At 40.9% G+C, this 23,194-nt stretch overlaps 1 protein-coding gene across 4 annotated transcripts in view; it reads right to left on the minus strand.

Annotated features, from left to right (window-relative positions):
• Positions 1-651: 651 nt before the first annotated feature.
• The window catches only part of LOC6558858 (tyrosine-protein kinase Abl), a 28,302-nt gene continuing 5,759 nt past the window's right edge, over positions 652-23,194 (minus strand). The window contains exons 2-9 of one of the 4 annotated variants that reach the window (XM_032743494.2): positions 10,808-10,861; positions 7,908-8,433; positions 7,433-7,848; positions 6,663-7,249; positions 6,161-6,404; positions 5,972-6,092; positions 5,822-5,898; positions 652-4,992 (exon numbers count right to left, since the gene is read on the minus strand). In XM_032743494.2, the coding sequence (XP_032599385.1) occupies positions 2,288-4,992; positions 5,822-5,898; positions 5,972-6,092; positions 6,161-6,404; positions 6,663-7,249; positions 7,433-7,848; positions 7,908-8,433; positions 10,808-10,861 (4,730 nt within the window). In that variant the 3' untranslated portion in view covers positions 652-2,287. Of the gene's footprint in view, positions 4,993-5,581; positions 5,899-5,971; positions 6,093-6,160; positions 6,405-6,662; positions 7,250-7,432; positions 7,849-7,907; positions 8,434-10,807; positions 10,862-23,194 lie in introns of all 4 variants that reach the window. The other 3 variants (XM_032743492.1, XM_001984398.3, XM_032743493.2) reach the window with 3 other exon arrangements.

A 23,194-nucleotide genomic window follows, 5' to 3' on the forward strand; every position in this document is an offset into this window, starting at 1 on the left:
TAAGATTTATATTTAAGCGGTCCCAATTTGAATTCAACACAGTATGGTTCTGCTACCGTATTAACATGGATGGCAGCACAACTATCGTAGGGTTGCAAGATATCAGTGCTGTACAATGCGAATATCCACTACAACAGTAAATATCGATATAAGCAAAGGAAGTTATCGATAGCAGAATATTTTCAATTTGAAATAGGGGTTTTTGAGACGTAGAGCAATTTAGAATAAAAACCGCTAGTAATAAAGTACAGATTTGAAATTACTCTGATGCCCCAGAAGCAAATAACTGTTACTCATCATATTCTTCATTATTTATTTCTCGCTGTCGAAATACACAACTTGAGGAGTTTAGTTTTAAATATCATTTTTATTTCTCCTTGAAGTATTTTTGATCCGTTTTCTTTTAAATAATATATTTATATATATATATGCTCTAAGCGTATTCAAACGCACAGATGTTATAGAAGTTACAGAAATATAGTATTTATATATATAGAAATATATTTTGAATGCACATTGTCTTTTGTCTGTTATTTTTGCGGGTAGATATTTGGATAAATTTGAAATATATATATATTTTCATATATATATATATATATATATATATATATATATATATATATATATATATATATATATATATATGTATTTGTTATGCACATCCATATTTATATGTTTTACATATGGCCCGCCCTAATGTCGACCCGCGTATATATGTATATGAAATGAATATTTATTTGGTTGTTTTTATTTCGAGTGAGTGTGAGTGAGTTTGTGTTGTGTGTATGTGTTTTACGTATAAAAGTAGTTTTTTAAAATCCATAAAATATCAGATAATAATTACAATTTGTTTGTGTATTTGTATATATGTATATGTCTAAAAAGCGTTTGCCACCAATTAATTTTTTGCTTCGTGTATTTTCAACATAAACTAAAGATTAAGTTGATTTAGTCTTTGCAACTAACATGCATATATATATATATATATATATATACACATATATATATAGCTATATATAGTATATATCTGTCGAGTAGTCAGTTAATAATATCTTTGGGCTTTGCTACTGTTTATAAGTTATGCCAAGTAGTACACACAGATCTTCGTTTCATTTTCATTTTCTTTTTTGTTGTTTTTGTTCATTTTTTTTTTATATTTATGTAGGTATTACGAGTACTAAAAACATGAAGAAAAGTCTAAACGTTGTAGATTGAGTTTTCAATTTGCATTTAACGCTTATCGTATTACATATATATATATATATATAATGTTGTACGCACATATATAAATTATATGTCTTGTATAAGTATTGGGTATACTAAAACACTTTACCGACTAGTATATATGTATGTAAAATATATATACATATATATACATTCATACATAAATATATATATATATGTATATGTATATGCATGTGCAGTATAATTACTTATTTTATTGGAGAATATTTCTAATGAAATATATATTATACCATTTTTGTGGTATATATATTTCAGGGTATAATATATATTTATATAATATAATGTATTTCATTCATTGCATGAAGGTCTTTTTACACCTTTCACTATGCACTTGCTAGATTTGTCTTTCAAATGTACGTATTCCTTATACAACGAAGCTCTAATTTTTAAATGGAGAAAAATAGGGATTCTGGTTTTGTGTTTTCACAATTCAAAGAACGAGATTAGAATCGAGAAATGCCTATAGAAATATTTTTGCTTTGCAACTCAGTTTGAAGCCTTTTCTTTTTGTTTTTTGTTTGTGTTCGTCCCTCGATATATCAATAGCGGATGCATCAAATTTATGTATGACTAGATGTATGTATAATCGCTACGGCTACTAAATACTACGATAGATATTTATATGTATGTGTGTGTATATAAGCATATACATATATATAGTTAATAATAATTAATTATAGTTGTAGTTGGTTGTTGTTGTTCTGCTTATTCTTTTGTTTTTGCTGTTGTTGTTGCCGTCTGTTCTTCGCTTCTTCGCTGGGCTTGAAGTTACGTTCATTTTATTGATTCTCCTGCTGGTTTTTTGTCCTCAGTCTTAGCTGAGGAGCTGCATCTCTGCTCTGGTCGCCTGGTTGTGGGGCATGTGGCGGCGTCCAGTTTTGGGGGGATGGTGGGAGCGATGTGGATTTTGATAATATCACTGTGGTTGCAGCTGCTGCTGCTGCTTGCGCTTGATAAAATTGGCCTCGGCATCCAGCCAAATGGCTGTGCCGCTGTTGTCCGGTTCACCGCTCCGCTGTGCGTCCATCCCCGTTCTTATCATTTACCTGTGCAACGCATTCGAGATCTGTTTGAGCGACTGTCCGACCTCGCCCACCAGCCGCTCATTGTCCTGGACATTCTTGCTGCCAGCGCTGCGCAAATGCTGCGATTGCGTCTCCACCCGTGTCACCAGCTCCCGGAAATGGAATTTCGAGTGCGGCGGCATCGATTCATTCTCCGCAAACACCACACACGAGTTCTGCAGTATGTTCAACTTGTCGCTGAGCTGCAGCCACTGTGAAGCGGATATGGCATTCACCGGATGCTTGAGCGATCCCTCGAGCAGCGTCACCAGCTCCAGTATGCTCTCGCGTGAGATTTGCGTCGAATTGATATTGTCGGCTCCAACGCCGCCCACATTGATGCCCGCTATTTTGGCAATGGGCGTGGCATATATGGTCAATTTGGTGGGCTTGTGCGGCACAGCTGGCTTATTCTGGCTGTTGGTGCCGGAGCTGCTCAGCTGCTTGCTGACGTTGGAATTGGCCGCATTGCTGTATTGTAACTGCTCGCTGCTGTACAGCGATTGCGTCAGGAGTTCTGCCGTTGCCGTTGAAGTTGTAGTTGTGGTTGCGTTGGTGGAGTTGCCTCCTCCTCCTTCTAATCCTCCCTCGGTAGGCTGCTGCTCCTCGTTGCTGCTGCTGTTGTTGCTGAGCTCGGCATCTGTGAAGAGTTGCGTTGAAAGAGATGTTTTTATTGTAGAGGTTGTGGATGAGGATGTGGTAGTTTTTGTTGTTGCTAGTTGCTTGGACAGTGCTGTTGTGCTTGCTGCTGCTGCTGCTGCTGCAGTGCTGCTAATTGGGGGCGGTGGTGGCGGTGCCGCTGGCGGCGGGTTATTGCCAAACAGTTTAGTGCTGACCGTGGTCAACGTTGGCTTTAGGCCATATTTGGGCGACAATTGTGCTGGTTGTGGTGCTGCTGTTGGCTGTTGGGCTTGAAGTGGGATTGTGGTGCTGGCATAATCACCGCCGGGCGGCTGCTGCTCCCACAGTTTCTTTAAACTATTAATACTACCTGTGCTGCGTCGCTTGCCGGCATCTGTGTGGCCAGTTTCGCCGCCGGATTCCGTTTCCGCATTATTGGAGGAATTGTTGCTCACATCGATTTTGATTTCAGTCTTTTGATTTGCGTTTGCTCCGGGGCTAAACTTTTTGCTATCCTCCTTGCGCGTGGTGTTGCAATTGGGCGAGGATTGTTGCTGTTGTTGTTGCTGCTGCTGCGGCGATGTTGGCTGCTGCTGTTGCGTTTGATCCTTGTCCACTTTGCGCAGATGCGCCTTAAAGTCAATTATGTTCGTGGACTGCTCGGCCTTTGGAATGGGCGCGTTCAGTTTCTTTGGCTCCACTTTCTTCAGTTGCGCCTTGAAGTTGTTGTTGTTGCTGTTGTTCGAATTGCTAATGCTATTGCTATTGCTATTGCTGTTGCTGTTGCTATTACCATTGGTTAGCTTGGTCTGCTTGGGCAGATTCATGCTCTCCGCCAGCTCGGTGAAGAGTTGAGCCACCGGATCGACAACGGGTGGCGGCGCTGTTGGCGGAGCAGCAGCACCATTGATGGACTCGGACGGCTTGCTGGCTGACTTGATCTCTGTGATGAGTTTCTCTTTGAGATTGAGACTCTTCTCGGACACTGGCGTTGGCCCTGGTGTCGGTCCTGGTGCCGCATCGGGTGGCGTGCCAAGTGAGCTACACGAGTCTGTGGAGGGTTCACGCTTGCGTAGCGAGACACCGAAGCGGGAGCTGGCTTCCTCGACGCTGGGAGCCGTATTGCTGACATCGTTGCTGCTGCTGTGCTGCGCATGCAGATGCTGCTGTATCGCCTGGACGGCGCTCTCGGGCGCTGGCGGCGGCGGTGGTGGCGGCAACGCCTCAAATTCCTCAAGTGGTGGCGGCGGAAACTCCAGATTGGCCAGTGCCGGCTGTGTGATGACGCCGCGCTTTGGTGAATTGCTGTTGCCCGTGGCACGAAACGAGGAGAAGGTCATCATGGCGCCCTCTGTGGTGGTGGGATGACGCCGCAACTTTCCCAGACTGGCTGCAGCATTGTTCTGCATGGTCACGCCACTGGACGAGTTGCTCCGTATCATTTGCTGAGGTGTTCCAGTCGTCGACGTTGCTGCTGCTGTTCCTGCTGCTGCCGACGGCGTCAGCGTTTTGCCGGTAGACGTGGGCACATTGGGCGGTGGAGCACGTGCTGGTGGTGTGGCATGGCCATTGGCGGCTGCCTCGCCACTGCTGCTGCTGCTGTCCTCCAAGCTATCGAGAAAGGCGCCAATGCGCGCCACCTTAGGCAAAGTGCCATAGCGATTGACGACCCGCTTCACATTCATCACCTCCAAAGCGCCCACAGTGATGGGATGAGCAGGCAGCACTGGTATCCCATTGCCATTGCCATTGGTAACATTAACATTGCCATTGCCTTGGTTGGGTTGCTCCCTATTTGGATGGTGCTGCGAACGTTTGCTCTGGCGCGTCTCTAAGCCGCGATTGCCCATCACCGGACGCTTGAAGGAGCTGTGCTGCTGGGAGGAACGCGGCCCAATGCCCGACGAGATGCCACCATGTAGCGAGTGCTGCATCTTGTTGGGCGGCGTGGCTGTCAAACTCTGCTCCAGACTATCTCCAGTGGCATCCGTGTCGGGATCAGCAGTCGGATCCGTTTCCGAATCATAGCGCTGCGTCAAATTGTTAATATCCCGTGTGAGACCTGCAAAAATGGAGATGCATCAAATGACTGGGCTGCAATTGGGATTAACATGCGCGTGCTGGGATTCGGGAGTAGCAGATTAGCGGGAGCTGAGAGTCTTAGTCGTGGCGACAAACCCATTTTGGCTCAATATTTGTCAACACCAAACAAAAGTTAAAGCACTACAAAACCAAAATGTTGATATAAACAGAAAACATAAAATAACAATAATAGAATAGAATAAATTTGAACATAGAATATAGAAAACACCAAAAGCTAAATGAAATTATGTAAAAATAATAAGTTGTATGGTATTTATTGTGGAATCTTTTGTTTCGGTTTCTGTTTAAATTATTTACAAGATTCCACTTATAAATGCCGATAGCAATTTAAAATTATAAAAATAATACCAAAAACATTCCAAAAACCATTTAAAAACTTAAATTTACATAGTTTTTATATAGGTTTTGAGAATGCAGAATACAAACACATTAAAAGCATAATAATAATGATAAATAAAAAATATTGAAATGTTTTTCCTTGTGCATCACAAACCAATAAAACGAAAACATAAATTGTAAATTGGAATTCTTACTCCATTGACAAATACCTCGAAATAGGATGTCGTAAAGGAAACTACTGCAGGAGGATGATTTCTTAATTGAATACGTTTGTTGTTGTTGTTGTTGTACTGGTTGCAATAACTGTTGTTTCTGTTGTTGGAGGAGTTGTTGTTGTTGTTGTGTACGTATTTGTGTCTGGGTTGGAATTTGGGTTTTAAAATTTCTACATAGGGTCTGGCTTAAAATGTTGTTGGAGTTGAAGTGGAAGTTTCTACAAGTAGTACTACCATTCGTGTTGAGCTCATCAATAAAGTTGCGTGCATCCTCCTCGCGATATGTGGAATCCCGGCTGCTGGAGAGCAAACTACGGAATAGAAGGACAGCGAGCAGCATGAATAGATTGTGACTGTAATGCATATAACAGGCGGGTGGTTTACCTGGTGCGCTTGGGCGGAGCTGGTGCCTGTTTGCCCTGCTTGTTGGTGGTGCGTCGCATCTGCACATTGCCCTTGCCCTGGCTGGAGAAGGTGCTCAGCTTGGTGGATGTGGAGCCGGTCTCTGCGGGTATTTGAGATCAGCAATGATTCGCAGCAATTGAGCGCTGTTGTGCAAAACATTTCACTCACCTGACATGGGCGTGCTGGCCAATTGCTGTTGCTGCTGCTGCGGATCGAGACTGGGCAGACTTTTCTTGACCATTTGTGGCGTCAGGCTAAGCGAGGCGGATGCTGTCGATGATGAGGCACTGGCCGTGGCTGCTGCGGCTACCGTCGCTGGTGCTATTCCCCCGCCCGTTGCTGACGTCGAACCGGAGCCGGCGCTGGCTGTGGCATTTAGCTGTTTCTCGACCGCTTCGGTGATGGACGATTCCTGCGGAGCGAAGAAGGAGAGACGTGCAGCACGTGGATCATTATTGCTATCACTACTGATGATTGCGAGACTTGAACATTGGGTGCGCTGGCATTCCATGAGCGATGGCGTGGCAGACGCCAATTGAAATCAAAGCTCAATGCCATTGTCGTCGTCATTGTCGTCATTGTCGCCATCGTAATCATCATCGATATCATCGACATCATCGTCCCACACCTCGAAATCGACACCGACACCGACACCGTCACCGTCACCCACCTGAAACATGTGCTCCAGCGCATGGTGTATGCTCTTGAATGTGGGCCGATCCGCCGCATCCCATTGCCAGCACTGTCGCATCAGATCGTACACCTCCGGCGGACAGCCGGGCGGCCGTTCCATGCGATAGCCCTTCTCGAGCTTATGGTACACATCGGTGAGATCAATGCCCGGATATGGCGACATCCCGTACGTCGCTATCTCCCACAGCAGCACCCCAAAGGCCCACACATCGGACTTGGTGCTGAACTTGTTGTACGCCAGTCCCTCGGGGGCGGTCCACTTGATGGGGAACTTGGCGCCCGCATGCGCCGTATATGTATCGTCGCGCATCAGACGCGCCAGCCCAAAATCAGCGACCTTGACCAGCTTGTTGTCACCCACCAAGCAGTTGCGCGCCGCCAGATCCCGATGGATATAGTTGCGAGACTCCAGATAGCTCATGCCCGACGCTATCTGTGTCGCCATATACAACAGGGCCACTGCGTCCAGTGTCTCTCTGCCGGCGGAGCGCAGAAAGTCAAGCAGATTGCCGTGCGACATGAACTCGGTGATGATATAGAAGGGCGGCTCACGGGTGCAGACACCTGAATGTGGGCGAAAGAGAAACGTAGTCAGACCATGATCTCCATTAAAAAACCAATTTGTAAATATAAATTCTCTCATCCACATAGCTAAAGGCAAAATTTCACTTTAAAAAAAAGATTATTCAATTTATGCCCGGGTCGAGTTGTAGATGAGAAAACGTAATTTGTGTTCAATGTTCCCACCGATAAGCTGTACAAGATTTGGATGCTTCATCTCTTTCATGATGGCCGCCTCTTCGAGGAAGTCCTTCAGTGCCATGGTGTCCTCTTTCAGTGTCTTGACAGCGACTGTGTTGCCATAGCGCTTCCATACGGCCTCATAGACCTCGCCATACTGTCCGCCGCCCAGTTTGTGCTTCATCATGATGTCCGTGCGGCAGATCTCCCACTCATCCGGTTCGGGACTGAGTGGAAAGACTGTCGGTTTGTTCTGTTTGGGCGCCGGATAGAGTAGCGGCGTAATCAGACCGTGACCCTCATGCGGCACACTATGATGATGCACTAGCTCGGCGAGCGTATTAAATTTGGCTTCGGGCGTCACAAAGACCTTGCCATCGGGATCCTCTGAGATGCGATAGTGATAGACGCGACCCTCGTATCTGAATGGGATTGGAGATTAGTTCGAGTTGTAAAATACGAATAGAAATGTATAGGCTACCTCAAGCTGATGCTGCGCTGACCGGGCGAACTCTCGCTCTCGCGGACCAGAAAACTGCCATTGATGCCGGAGCTGAGTAGATATTCGGCGGCATTGCGAGAGATGGGCCCGTGGTACCAGGAGTGCTTCTCCAGCGAATTCAGCGGTGTCACATAGTTGGAGGGCACCCAGCCCACATTGCCGGAATCGGAATGAGCCTCGCACCACTCACCAGATTTGTTGTAGCTCAGGATGCGCACTTGTTCGCCCTTCTTGAGGCTCAGCTGATTCTCGCCGCCCGCTTGGAAATCGTACAGGGCCACAAATAGCTGCGGGTCATCCTCTTCGGGGCCAGGCGCCAACAGATTCTCCTTTGAGGTCCAACGATGCGCCGACTCAAATACGGATGTCGCCGAACTGTGACCCAGTGAGGCGAGCACATTACCGGGTGAATCTTGGCCCTGCAGCTCGGCCGCATCGGCGAGCAGCGTGGCCGCTGTGCTCCCGGCCGGAATGTGTGGCAATGGACGCGATTGCAGCAGCGCCTCTGCAACGGTAGAGCAAGGGGTAAGTGAACGACGTTGTTGTTGTTGTTTTTGTTGTTAACACACAATCTGCCTGCCTGGTCACGAAACAATGCGCACTGAACGATCGCATTGCTCTCATCAAGGTAAACCCGTTTCTCTCACACAGGAATGCGGGCAATTTGTGGAGCCCAACGGGGGCAGGCCCCTCGCTTGAAACTCTCTTTCATTGAAAAAATTAAATTATGCATAGAAAAAAATACAAAAAAGAAAAATGGAAAAACAAAAAAAAAAACGGCATAAAATTACAGCAAACCAAGTTGCCCAGGTACAGAAACGACGATGGAATAGCTTCCCAGTTCGGGATTGATTGTGGGAAGTTCTAACTGATTTCAGTAACAAGCCTAACACTCTGTGTGTGTGTGTGTGTATGTATATATATGTGTGTGTGTGTGTGTGTGTGTATCTGGTATCTGTGTTTGTATCTGTATCTGTCGGATGCGGCGACACCGCTCTGTATGAGACACTTATTTACCCTTGCTGAAAGTATTTCAGCTTTGAAATAAACTCTGCAATTGTTCATTCATTTATGTGGCAATAGTACACTGCGAGAAATGTGCTGTTCTTAGCTCAAGTGTTAACGGGATAAAGATTCTATTCAGAATTAGTACTCTGTTATGCTTAAGTAAGCATAAATAATTCTTGACTTTCAAATTTTAACCATAACTTTGAAATTCTTTGATCAATAAGCTGCCAGAGGCATTTATTTAAGTGGGTGAAGATACTCCCAGATATATATATATATTCATTATATAAGACATAATTGCAATAACGAACCCAATTTAAACCGTGACGAGTTTTGTTCGCAGTTGTGTTGTCTAGAGTATTTCATCTTCAGAGTTTATCCGCAATGATCTTCTCCATTTGACGGCCTCACACACAAATAATTGAGAAATGCACATTTACAACGGTACTTTTTCATTTTTTTTTTGTATTTTTCATTAAGCAGCCACTTCCGTTGGCACTCAGATTCTGGGTGAGCGGACACCGCATCGCGTTGCCCCCACTGCCTTATGCCCCCAATCCACCACTTAGACTTGGGCACATGACGCTTTTCCCCACTTTTTCCATAGAGCAGCACATTTTCGGATTTGAGAGAGTCGCTTGAAATTAGTCTTTGAATGTGGGTGCGCTGCGATTTCGAAAGTCATAAAACCCAAATAATAAAGCATAATAAACATATTTGAGAAGGGTTCCCATTCCCAGTCCCATTCCCAATCCCAATCACAATCCCATTCCCGTTCCCGTTCCCAGTTTGCCTGGCCGTTTCAATTGCCTGTCGCTCATCGCATATTGTTAATTTATGCGCGCGAGACAGGAAATATTAATAGCAATAGGTAGTTGGATAGATATATATGTTGATAGAGGGTGAGGCAGAGGAAGGGGAAGAGTGAGAGAGGGAGGGACAGAGAGAGAGAGCGGAAGCTTAGACCTCATCCTCCTCTAGGGTTGCCTAACATGGTGGTCGTCCAATGGTGGCCAATGCATTCGAGATTAACCTGCGACGACAGACCCGTGACCAGATGGTCAAATAATTATGCATGTACGATTCAAATGGGAACGATGACTCACAAGTACTACTCAAATGGATTTGGCTGGATGATGTGGGTTTGTTTCTGCATTGTTTTACATTCTGTATATTCAACGCACATTCAGCGTACTTTTTATACGAGAATCTCTGACGTTGAGTCAGATTTGCATTTCGCAGAACCAGCAGGCATTAATAGGAATAACATTTATTTTTCGCCTTAATATGTGTGCATTTATTGAGTGGGCAATATTGTAAAAACAATTAAAGTTAATAATTGAGTTTTTATAATCGTCGACGTCTCCGAACTCACAAGCTATATATATATATATTCTTGATCTAAGCCAAGTCGATATGGACATGCCTGTCTGTCTGCTTCTATGCGAACTAGTCCATCAAGTTCAAAGATGATAAATTTGTATTTTAACTGCAGCAGGCACATATGTCGAAGCCAGCCAGATTATTCCACTACATCATATAGCTGCCATAGGAACCACAGTTGTGTTGTTAGAAATTATATTCAAAGCGTATCTAACATTTGGCGTGCCTCAAATAAACGTTCTTTCTTGTTTTCAACTTAATCAGATTTTTTTATTACTTAAGAATTCTTTGATTTTAAATGGCGAAAATGTGATGGGGTGAACTTTTTTCTCTGCATTTTTTCTTCCACTTAAAAAGCGACAAAAAATAAAGAAAGAAAGAAAGAAAGAAAGGAAAAGAAGTTGACCACTGTGGTGATTATCATGCATTATATCAATAGATTCATTCTATAATTATTAACAATGACACTACGTTTAAATTGTTGTTACCTAAATTCATGTGATATTTGCCGGGATGGCCGCGAAAAGAGCTGTGCTTGGTACCTGTAGAAAGAGACGAGAGTGAGAAAAAGGCACGTACTGTGGTCACAAACTTTGCAAGTCTTGCATCAAAATATGTTTGTTGAATATATTTGTGTTTTTTTTTGTGGGCTTTTTTTTACAATGACTTGGATGGATGATAATGATGGGGCCCCCTTAAAAAATAACTATATATATATACAGTATAGAAGCAAGCTAAAAATATGTACATAAAATCTATTTACAGTTAGTTGAATGACATCAAAGCGGATTCTTCGCATAGAAATAAGAAATACTTAGTTACACAGACAGTCAAAGCCAAAGCAAAAGCCAAAGCCAGAGGCCAATTAGAGAGCCACAACATAACAAGCTGACAACAACAATAATAATAACAAAGTCATGTTAAATGCTGTAATCTTGAGTGGGGCATGAAAATAAGAAATGTATCTGAACGGAAGATGCCAGGCAATTTTTTTGAGCCAGCGATATTACATGGCCATGCCCCCCATTTGACAAAATAGTTGCTGCGGGTCGCCGGTCGCCCCGCCATCAAATGCGATTTAAAGTTGGCTGCTGGAATTGGGGCCAACGAACTTTGACGAGTTTCAAGTCTCCGGATCTTCGCCACTAAAGTCGGATACATGCGTCAAGCTACTTGTGGTAGGCACTGTGTGCGGGTTATTAGCGGGAATTGGAGCACAAGCCACAAGCTGAGATTTTGTGTTTAATGACGCACAGCTAATCATAGCAATGATAAAGCAGGAGATGCCAGCGCAGGGCTGAGTGGGGTGCAGCAGCAGCTTATCTCCCATCAAGCCTGGACAAGTAGTAAATATGCAAACTGCAGCGGAAAATTTAGCGCCGCCATTGGCTTGAGATACACACAGAGAAATAAATTAGAATGGTGTCGTCGAGATACCGTGACTAGTAATAGTAAATACCCTTAAGTCAGGTGTTAAATACTTAAGATTTTTATGTAACAATTTAAGTTCACATTTTTTATTACGATTTGTACTAGATTGTCTTCAAGGAGATATAAAATTCTTGACGCGAGTATGAAAATTTCATGCACAAATTTCTGTATATTTTTCTGTGTAGGGGTTGGTTACAGAACGAACTTGAATCGATAAGCAGCAAGCACAAGAAACAATATGTATTATCTTTTGTTATTATCTTATAAATCTTATGCAAACACTTAAGTTTTAGCTATTTTAAGTCACGTCTTTGCCTTTGTTTGGCTTTCGATTTGTCCTTCTTTGGCTTGCATTAAATTTGATGTATTTGCTATTTATTACAACCCGTTCCCCCCTCCATGCATCGATTACCATTGCGAGTTTCTCTTTTGTTGCGCTGTCAACTTAAATGCGATTCGATGTGTGATTTATTGTAATGCAAGCGCAAAGAAAATGTCTGTAAACATCATTCATTCAATGCATTGCTTTGCATTGCATTGAATTGCGTTGAGTTTCATTCAATAATTCACTCAAGACAGGCACTCAAGTTAGTCCATTAGTCACATTGTCATTCATTCATTAGCTGCTTCACAGTTCATTCATTCGCTTGCATTTCTGGCCCTTTTATTTCTCTCCTTCATTTTGTTATTTCTTTTTTGTCTCATTTGCAGCTTTTGCATTTGATCACGTTTTAGCTGCTTTAGTTTCCCAATGGTTTTCTACTTTTTTCCTTTTATGCGTTTTGCAATTGCAGCTTTTTCCGCCCCCGCCCCCGAACCCGCACCCGCATAGTTAGCCCAAGGGCTTTCAGGTCATGCCCCCATTGGACCTGGGTTCGTTCTCAGGTCTGGGTCTAGGCACTCGCCTTTGGCTGGCTTCGTCCAATTGCTTGTCCGATTTCATATCCCGCCCAGTCAGCAGTTAACAAGGTAGTCAGGTGGTCAGGTAGCCAGTCACTCACTCATTCAGTTAGCCAGCCAACAACACTCGTAAACTTTTACGGGTTACATTTAATTAGTCATTTCTCTGGCTTCCCGTTTTTGCAAATATGAAAAACAACCAACTAACCAACGAAGTGTTGGTCTGATTTAGTTCCCTGGGGTCAACTTTATTAAAGCCATGTCGTCAAATTGTTTGCAAACAAGCTGAACTTTATTTTGGTTACTGCATATTTCGTTCACAACATCCGACAAACCAATTAGAGCTTTCTGTCGGGAGTGCTCGACAGGGAGAATCAAGTTAAGTAATTAGCTCAATATAAAAAATACTTAATCAGGTCTGATCTTAATAATATGTGTGGGTGTATTATATATCAGTTTGAAGACTATATCACTGTAATTATGTCCTTTATTGCTATCGAAAATCGATTTGTATCGATATTCGTGAAACGGCGGTAGTTATCGATGGACTAAAATGCGTAAGGTATACGTAAACTTATTTTAATATTATAAAAAGCTGTTATAGTCTCTAAAATTCATTTGTTCATAAATATCAAGAACTTATATATTCTATATGCTGTTATTTACCCTTCACATACTTTGCACAACTTCAATATACCCTATTTGCCATTTTTAATGGACTCAGGGTCCAAACACAGAAAACCTTCCAACTATCTCAATTAATTTAATAGCCTCAGCAATTTTTTCGTTTGGCAAGTATCCCTTGTTAGTTCTCAAGTACGCGACAAAAAAGTAATGCAAATTTTGTACAACGCAATTACATATATTAATGTGTATCCTTAGGTAAGGACCATATGGTTATCTAGTCAGCGTATCCAAGGCAAACATTAAACATATTGCTCCGCTTGGCTCATTATTTAGTTTGACATCGCATGCTTGAAGTAAACTGACACTTTGACATAATGTGTAGTCTGTAAAAGAATTTAAGTTTGCCGGGCATTTACATATGTATTTTTTATGGATGTGTAGTCAAAGGTGCAACAAAGGGAACCTCCCATGGATTCTTGACAGTTCTTTAGTTCCAGAGAGCGGCTGCCGCAAAAACCAACAAAGTGCGAAAAAAAACTACAGCAAAGCGAGAAATGTGAAATACACGCAGAAAAAAAGCATGCACTGAAATATGCTGGTTACGGAAAGAGAAGTAAAAATTGAAATAAATGCGAAAGAGAGAGAAGATGACAGAAACAATGGAAAGCATTTCAATGGACAGGGACGAGTTAGCAGTCAGAGCATTGGCAATGGGAATGGGAATGGGTATTTGGGGTGAGGGGAGTTACAGCAAAAGTCTCGTATCCCTGCACTTGGTAAATCCACCCTTGGCAGACGCGACTCTTCTGTGACTCTGACTCCGAGTCGGCGACTTGGTGAGCCGCTGGCAATTTTTACCACTTTTGTAAGGATTCCACTCAAGGCTAGTACCGTTGCTGTTGCCGTTGCCTTTGCCGGTCCGTGTCCGTCTCGTCAAATACGCATATCATGGTCGATGGGAATGATGGGGGAAATGGTGACGTTTTTGCCCTGTGACGCAGCGCTGCAGGCGTGCGTCAAGCGATGCCACGCCTCCGCATCCAACTCCCAACCCCTTTTTTTTTCTTCTTTACGTACACATATGTTGTGTACAGCAGATGAAAATCAAGTGAGTGCAATAAATACATGCATACGTACATATATTCAACAGCCAACGCACAAAATAAAATCAATAATGGGAAAAGCTCCACACTCAGAAAAAAAGCATATATATGCTGTAGAACTTGGAAAATCATTTAATATTAAAATCATTTTTCTTAGTTACTTAAAACAAATAATAACGATTCCTTTTCAAATTGATGTTACTCATTTCTATCAGGAAATAAATGAAAAATCATTTCCTAGTTTTTGTCATTCTTCTGTAAGACAAGCTAACACATTTGTTTTTTCGAGTGCAGTCAGCGACTCCTATTCAGACTCAGTGTCGTGTACTTGGTTTGACAAAAGCAGCGCCATTATTATTTATCTCATCATTTCGAGCAAATTAATTGAATGTCACCAGCACAGCACAGCAGCAGCAGTAGCAGCAACCACAGCAGCAAGAACTGAGGGCACTAGAAATTACATAGAGGGGAGGTGGTTTTATCGATTGCTTTTTGGGTATTCATGCTGGTCGAGGTTGTTACTTTCCCGACTGCCACTTAAAATTGTGCAGCAGCAACAGCAACAACGACAAGAGTAGCTTTGCCAGCGTGTCCTTGCTGTCCTTGTTGGCGGCATTGAAATGGCAGCTGAATAGAGTTCACAATCTTCCTAATTACACTTTCATGCACTCGAAAAAACCATTGATGCAAGTATGAAAAGAGATACAGTGACGTCAACATACAAATACATATAAACACATTTATATGTATATGTATATATATAGATATGTATGCATATCTATGTACATAGGCACCTATTCATATCAACTATCCAAGCTAGTTTAAAGGTCACTTTAGCAAGCCCTTAAGCTGTGACCCGAATGCTATTGGATCGATACAACATAAAGGTCATTTTATCTGCTCTGGCTGAACATTGCTCTTATATATTAGTTATAGATCAAGATATTGTAGTAATCTTTAATAAACCGTTTTAAAAAGTGGGATTGTTTTTTAATAAGTTATCTTAAAGTTAGATCTAAGTGTGTAGCCACATTTTTTTATAGTTCCCACTACACCACTCACGGCACACCTGTGTCGTGTTTACAAAAAGACTAAAACGTGCCGAGGGACACCCCATCCTTTTACAAATGGTTGTCATATTTTGGCGCAGGTCAAGGTGATGGCCACAGAGAGAGGCCCAAGTATTTATCCACCATCCTCACACCCATCATAATCCCCATTTCCATTGCCAACTGCTGCAGTCATCACGTGTGTGTCTGATGGTCAAAATACCACCTTGCCATCCACATTTGTTTGTGAATGAAATTGGCTTTTAATTGTGGACTTGGCAGACGGCCGCCAGCAGAACAAAAAAAAATACAAGAATGCTGTCAAGAGAGCTTGACTGAAAGATACTCTGTACCTGGAAGTCTTACAGAGATTAGTTCGTTCAATAAGAGAATACGCTTTGCTATCGTTTTATAATTATTGTTTCTCTGTTGTGGCTAGATAGCCTCGTCTCTTAACCCTCATCAGAGGTGCTTCCTTCTGCCTTTTACATACTTTGCACAATTTCATCACACCCATTTAACGCATTTTTAATTGATACAGGGTATTTAAAGCAATTGCACATTTGTTTATGAGCATTTCATAAACGATTTTGTTATTGTCTGTTTCGCCTGGCTGCCAGGAAAAGTATGATTCAGAATATAGAAAGAGAGAGGGAGAGCGAAAGAGAGAGAACAACAAGTATACGCCGCGTTGGTCAAACATTACTCGTAGCTCTGCCAATTTGAATGAGTCAGTTCGCATAGGTGCACAGTGGTGCTACAGCTTAGAGTATTGCTTATTATTTGCTCAACTATTCATTTATATAATACTATGATCCAATTTAATGAATGTTGTCCCCCAAATCCAAAGATAAAATATTATTGCATTACCACATTTGGATTTCTTTAGGAAACATGCCTCCGCATTAATTTGTTACATTTCACGCATCCTCATACCACGGTACATTCACACATTTTTTTTCGATGTGGGGCCTCCCTGCTGCTCTGCCTGCCTCATGAAACGTTCACGCTTGTTGTCTGTGGCTATTTTACTTGTTTTTCTTTGTCTGTCAGCCGGCGGGGTTTTGTTTATGTTTTATGACTTATTGTTTATGCAGGCAACGATTGCCTGGTATTTGTCAAGTATTTTTCAGTATTTTCAGCTTTTCTTACTGCTCGGTCATTTGCATTTGTGGTTGTTGTTGCTGTTGTGTCTGCTCTCGCGACATTCTGCTTTATGAATAAAACATTCATATTCACATTCACATGCACAGTCCCATTCCCATTCACAGCCATAATTTGCGTGGGTGTATTTTACAGATAATAAATTTTGAGAGGAGATAAAAAACATTTGACCATTAAATTTTTAGATAAGCGCAAATATGCAATGAAAAGCACATACGACAGACAGGCAGACCGACAGACTGACAGACCGTCATCAAATATCAGATGTGAACGTAGCAGAAGAAGAAACTGAAGAATAGAATAGCAATAGATACGAGTACAAAACAATAGCAGAGTATTTTTCTGTTTTTTTTTTTTTTTTGATTCCCTATTCAAAGTATGGGAAAAGATAACAAAACAAATCCGTGGGTTCTTTTTTGTCCACAAAAAAAAATAAGTTGGCTTAAGCTTCATTGTTGTGACTCTTGTTGTGAATTGTTGTGATGGTTTTTTGAGGTCAGTTTCTGAAATATTAATTCATACACATTTTTATGGTAAATTACGAGTGACGATTAATGGGTGTGGGATAGATAAAGCTAACTTGTGGCTCTTTTGTTGTGTATATTCATAAAGATACAGTGTCAGTATCACTCTGAAATCGTTTAATATAAACTAAGCTTTCTTATCATATTGTTATCATATCGCTATAATCATAGCATGTCCATCATCTTATATATTTAAAAATGAATAAAACCTTCACGTTTTGCATTCATTTTGTTAAACAATCTCATTTTTTATAGCCAACTGTCCATTAATCAAGTTCATTCAACTTGTTTTGTCTGTTCATAAATGTGTATAAACACAGCAGGTGCAAAACTGTGAAGATACAAAAATGTGCTAAACTTTCTCCATGAACTGATTTCGTTTTTCATTATTTTTAAACAAAATTTCAACACACAACTCAATCAATCAGTCAGTCAATCGAATCGCACAATAAATTCATGTAGAAATCAAAAGTGGCCTTTTCAAGTGAAGATCAGGTTGAGTTTTTTTATTTTGTATTATTTTTTTTTTTGAAAAGCTTTTCTTTTCGCCACGCTCGAGTGAAGTTGAAAGCCGAAAAAAAACGAAACTGAAAAGCGAAAGAGTCGAAAATAAAACAGGCGAATAATCGAAATGGGCAAAGCAAATGCCCAGATAATCACTTGCCGCGAAAATGAATAAATAATTCGAGAGAATAATGGAAAGACGGCAAAAGTGCGTAATTAGATAGCAAAAAAAATGATTGCATAAGAGGGAAGCGGAGACCGACTTCCTCTGACAAGTTCTACACAATCCAAACGATGAACAATGGATGGTGTTGAGAGATATCGAGTTGAGCTAAGCTCGGAAGCCTTCAAAGCGTACCGAAGTTCTATCACCTCTTGGTTTGTTTAGTATGCCCTTTACCTGTAGTGAAAAGAGTTAAATAAAGTTGTGCATATATGCATTCTTGATCAGCAGCAACAGTCGAGACGATCCATGTGTATGAGAAAGCTAATCTTCATAGCTTTAGGAACTGCTAGAAACTTCACATTTGGAATATAAATTCTCGTATACCATTTATCCTGAGTGTTCGCCAATTTTTCAGTGTTATGTTTTGCATATTTAAGATAAGATATATCAAGTAGGTTGGCTAGGTATAGACTTGGATTCAGGGTATCTGCTAGTCGAGCTCTCTACACGAGACCCGAGCATTCCTACTTGTTTTCTTCATATTTTTGAGCGGTTCGTCATTAGGCGCAATTACTTGTATAAATGGCCGATAGATGCGACGAGGTGGAACTTGTCTATAGTTCCGGTATTTTCTTTTTTTTGTGATTATTTTGTTTTGTTTCAAACGGTTTTCCAGGCAGCCGCGTAAGCCCGCCAACCAGTTTGGCGATTATGTAAAAAATTCATATAAAATGAAAAAAGCGCCATTGACAATGACACAACGACAAATCGTTGGAAAAGCGTATATATATATAATTATGGCAAATGTAGAAAGCGGGGGAGGGGCAGGAGTCTGGAGTCACAAAAAGCTTTTTGCCTGACAGTGCTCAAAAGAGAGATAATCAAATTTGGTGGCATACACTTGCTATAATGCGAGCCACGTATATTTCCAAATATGATGCGAGTCCATAGATTAAATTGATTGTTAGGTGTATGTGTGTGGACACGAGTGTGCGCGTATGTGTGCGAGTATGTGCCCAAGTGTGTGTGTGTAGATGATTGCGGCACTTTATGACGGTCTGTAATTACACGCTCGAGTAAAACGAATACATATGGAAAACAGCACGCAAAGTGAAACTTTGATCTCTAAACTGAAACATCCAACTCTGAACTGGGCTGGGTGGAGGGGATGGAAAGGAGGGGGCTGTATGGGGGTAGCGTCAATTTACGTTTATTGATATTACGAAATCATTTTTGTGACAGGCAGCCAACTCAACCGGGGGAGTTCGAGTTAAATGGGTGCTTTGGAGTTATTAAATTGGCATGGCGGGGAAACAATTTAAACTAATGACGGCAAATTGTGAAATTTATAAAATGCTGTGACGCATTTCCGAAATACTCCCTCTGGAATTACGTATGTATATATATATCTGTATCTGAATGAAATACACTTTTGAACAGTGAAGATAAGAAAGTTGACTTTCAGAACTAATTAACGAAATAACGAAGTGAGAACTGCTAACTTTTCCATGCTGAGGATTTTGTACTCTTGTAAACTGAATAACACCTGCTGGAATCTAAAGATCATTATAATACCCTCCTTAGGCTTCTCGAAATCTATACCCTCTCAGGCTTCACGAAATCTTTACCATATTTGAATTGTACAGTTTACAATTAAATTATTTATTATTTCTTTTTGCTAGTTATTTCAAAGCGAAAAGAAAAGTGTATCTTTTTATCTCTTTGGTTAAGCAACTTTTCAGCAAAGTTGTCTCAGCAAAAGTGCCAGTGCCAGACAAGGTGTGGCCGGGTTGACTTCAAAGCGCTGGCCTCTCCGTATCTACAATCTCGATTGCGGTTAGCGAGCGGTTAAAGAGAATACAGCACATAAAACCAACGCATAGAATATAAAATAAGGAAAAGTTGTGCTGGGTTTTTCCTTTATGTGTACTATTTGCAAGGGATGACTGGTAAATGCAAAAATAGCTGAAAATTGAAAAGTAAACAGAAAATGCTGCGAAGCGAATGCAACAGGAATAAAATATTTAATGCTGTATCCATGTCGTTGTCTGATTTGTAAATATGTATATATATACTTTTATATGTTAGTACAGCAAACAGTTCAAGAAAATATGGTCTTCATAATGCATTTAATGTGTTTTTATAAATATATATTCTCTTGGTTTGGTGATAGATAAAGGCATCGAATCTTTTTTCTTTTGAATCCAAATCACTCCTACGCTACAGATCGAAAGTTATTTGTCATTCATTGATCTGGCTTTAGATTAAGTATTTTTTTAATGTCAATCGAAGAATTTGGAAGATTTAGATCTGATGAATCAGAAGAATAGTAAGGTAATATGGTAAGGGTAAGCTTAAAGTTGTTGTTCAATTGGAAAACCCACAATTCAGACACAATTTCCAATATTTCAAGACACAAAACTTGAAGGCAAAGGTCACACAACTAAGTCAAAAGACTTTCGTTAAGCTAGTGCTATTTTTTTAGCCAGTACTGTACATATATATTTATATGTATTCTATACTTGATATCAACTCTTTGGTGATTCAACGGCGACTCTGTTGTGGCAGCTTAGCGATTCTGGGAAAACAAGTGCGCGGATAAGGAGAGTACAGACTACAACGGCCGACAGACGACGGAGACAGTACGGATGTGAATGTCGTTTAAATATTGCCAGACGGCGTAAAAATTGACAGACGTCGCAAAACCAAAAAAAAAGAAAGAAAAACACCAATAAAACCGCACACACAAAAGACAAAAGTTCTGAATGGCCCCGGCAAAAATATAATAAAGGGGAAAAAAAAACAAAAGATGAGGAAAAAAACTGAAAGTGGCGACAACTTTAAATCCAACTCCATGTTGAACGGAGCGAACAGTTCAGTCATTAGGCGGCAATTAAATGAATTAAATTTCACATTAATTATTTTATAAAAAAATATATATATATTTAAAAAAAACAGAATACTACTCAGGCAAACAAAACACAAAAGAGCAGTTTACAAATTTGAAATTAACTGCGAGCAAAGCTGAATCTTTTTTTTTGGGATAATTTTCATTTCATGTTTTCACACTGAATGGTTAGTTCACTGACCACCACAGCGGACCGGACGGTCAGCTGGCAACAGCAAGAGAGAGAAGAGAGAGAAGTTACGCTCATCGATGTGTGCGCAGACATTTGGCTGTCACTGTATCGTGTATGTGTTGAGTAAACAGGTTTGCATCTTTTCAAGGCGCATTGGTTATGTTTTTTGTTCAAGCTTTTTGTTGGAGCTCACTTTTTACAGTAAATACTTGCCAATTTTCTTGATTCACTTTTTGTTTGTGTTTCGGCAAATCATTTGTTGTTATTTTTGATAAAGAATGTCTGTGGTGAAATTCGAGTGAAATTCAAGTGATTTAAGTCTTTTTTGAAAGACTTTTGCCAATTTAATTGTGTCTATTTTTGGCAAATGCTCAAGTGGCTGGTATTTAAAAAGTTACTTTCGATGTGTGAAAAGATTTAAGTGGGAAAATATTGGAGAATATCCAAGTAGATTTATTTAAATTAAATATTAAATCAGATTATATGTTTAAATGCATTGAAAACTGATTCTATTACATTAATATTTTAGTTCTTCTAACGGAAACAGAACAGCTGCGTTATAATTGTACAATAAGGCCAAGAAACACATTATGCTAACGTAATTCTTTTTCTATGCTTGTTTGACTTAGTAAATATTAAAATATCTATTCCAATTTTGCTTTGTTGTTGCGTTCGTGAAGGTTTTACTAACTTAGTGAATGTCTTCAGATTATCAAATATTGCGTTTTCAAGTACCAAAGCTGCTACCAGATTCTTAACTCTAAGACATTTGGCTTACAATTGTGTGGAAATTGCAGGAAATTAGTGCACAAATTATTTAGCCTCAAGGCACAATTAGTTAGATTGACCGGCACATTCGACAGTCAGATATACAGCTGGCAAAGCCAAATGTAGTACACCATACGATATGCAACTGGGCAAGTCCAAGTCAGAGTTTCGGCATCAACAATTCAATCAAAGCCTGACGGGCATCGTAGCTCAAGGTGTCCCCCTCATTTCAATTTTCATTCCCAGTTGATTGTGGCACATGTGAGAGGTGTTTTATATGTATGTATAGACCCGTATCTATAGCGCAGTATCTATTCCACAACAACAACAGCAGCAGCAGTAGCTGCAGGTAACTTGTGGCTCAGATTCAGAGCTGAGCTGTACGTGCCGTGTGACGAGTGGCGAGAATTGAGAAAACTCAATTTTCTCATTACAGTTACAATTACGAACGTGATTTGTGCTGCTTTGTGTCTTATATCGACTCAGCAGCAGCAGCAGGTTGCCTCATTGATGGATTTCAACTGCTGCTGCTGGCTCAAAATGCAGTTCTGTCCCCTCTCCCCCCTGATCTCCTCAGCTTTGTTCTTCTACAACTTCAACTTCAAGAACAGGTTTCCCTGGTTCTGGTTGGATTGTCGTGAAAGCGATTCTGTCTGCTGCATTTGAAACGTTTTGCGGATTATTTATTTACTTATGTTTAATTTAAGCTCAAAATGAACAAGTGTGCGTATACATAAATAAATAAATATATTTTATTTAAACATATATATCAGTTATGTACCCAAGCGTATAATTTTGTGTTTACTGTTGATTTTTGCACATGCTTAAATATGTTCGACCTTGTGGACTTGTTAACGCTCATCACTTTGCCGTGATGTAGGGGTGGGTTGGGAAGGGGGAGATTGACTGCAGGGTGTGGGTTAAAACTTAATAAACACATCAATTGCACAAAAGAGTGCAGGAGGTGAATATAATATAAATATATACAAAAGTTTTCCCCCTCGAATATATATATATATTTATTCGAGGGGGCCTGTTAAATAAAGTGCACATAAAAATATTGCTGTTAATTTCGTTCAAGTCGCCCCTTTCACCTAGCCATGTGTGTGTGTGTTTGAGTGTGCTTGAGTGTGAGTATGTATAACCTATACAGCTGAAGCGAGTGTCAATCAATCAACTGGCGTCAAAATTTATGACCTCAAACATAATCACAACAGCAACAACAACATATATGTTAAATATATAAACTGGAAACGCTTATAATTAGTTGAGGCATTCCTCTGAACCAACGCCACTCCCCTTCCCCGCCACACTGCCACACTCCCCGTATATACCCGCAAAGCGATGATAAACAAATATTCGATTCTCTTTTAGTTTTCTCTGCTGTTTACGAATTATGTTTGGCTTTCCTATTGGCTACCTCTCCCTCTCCCTCTCCCTCTCTCTCTCTCTTTCTCTATCGCTTTTCATCAGCTAATTTATGCAAACAGTTTTCAATGAGGCGCCGCATTCTAGAAGGCTGCCCACATTCTAGAGGGATCGTGGAAGGAGGGAGATGG

This window comes from Drosophila grimshawi, unplaced genomic scaffold (assembly GCF_018153295.1).
Source record: "Drosophila grimshawi isolate 15287-2541.00 unplaced genomic scaffold, ASM1815329v1 contig_44, whole genome shotgun sequence".
Taxonomy (NCBI): domain Eukaryota; kingdom Metazoa; phylum Arthropoda; class Insecta; order Diptera; family Drosophilidae; genus Drosophila; species Drosophila grimshawi.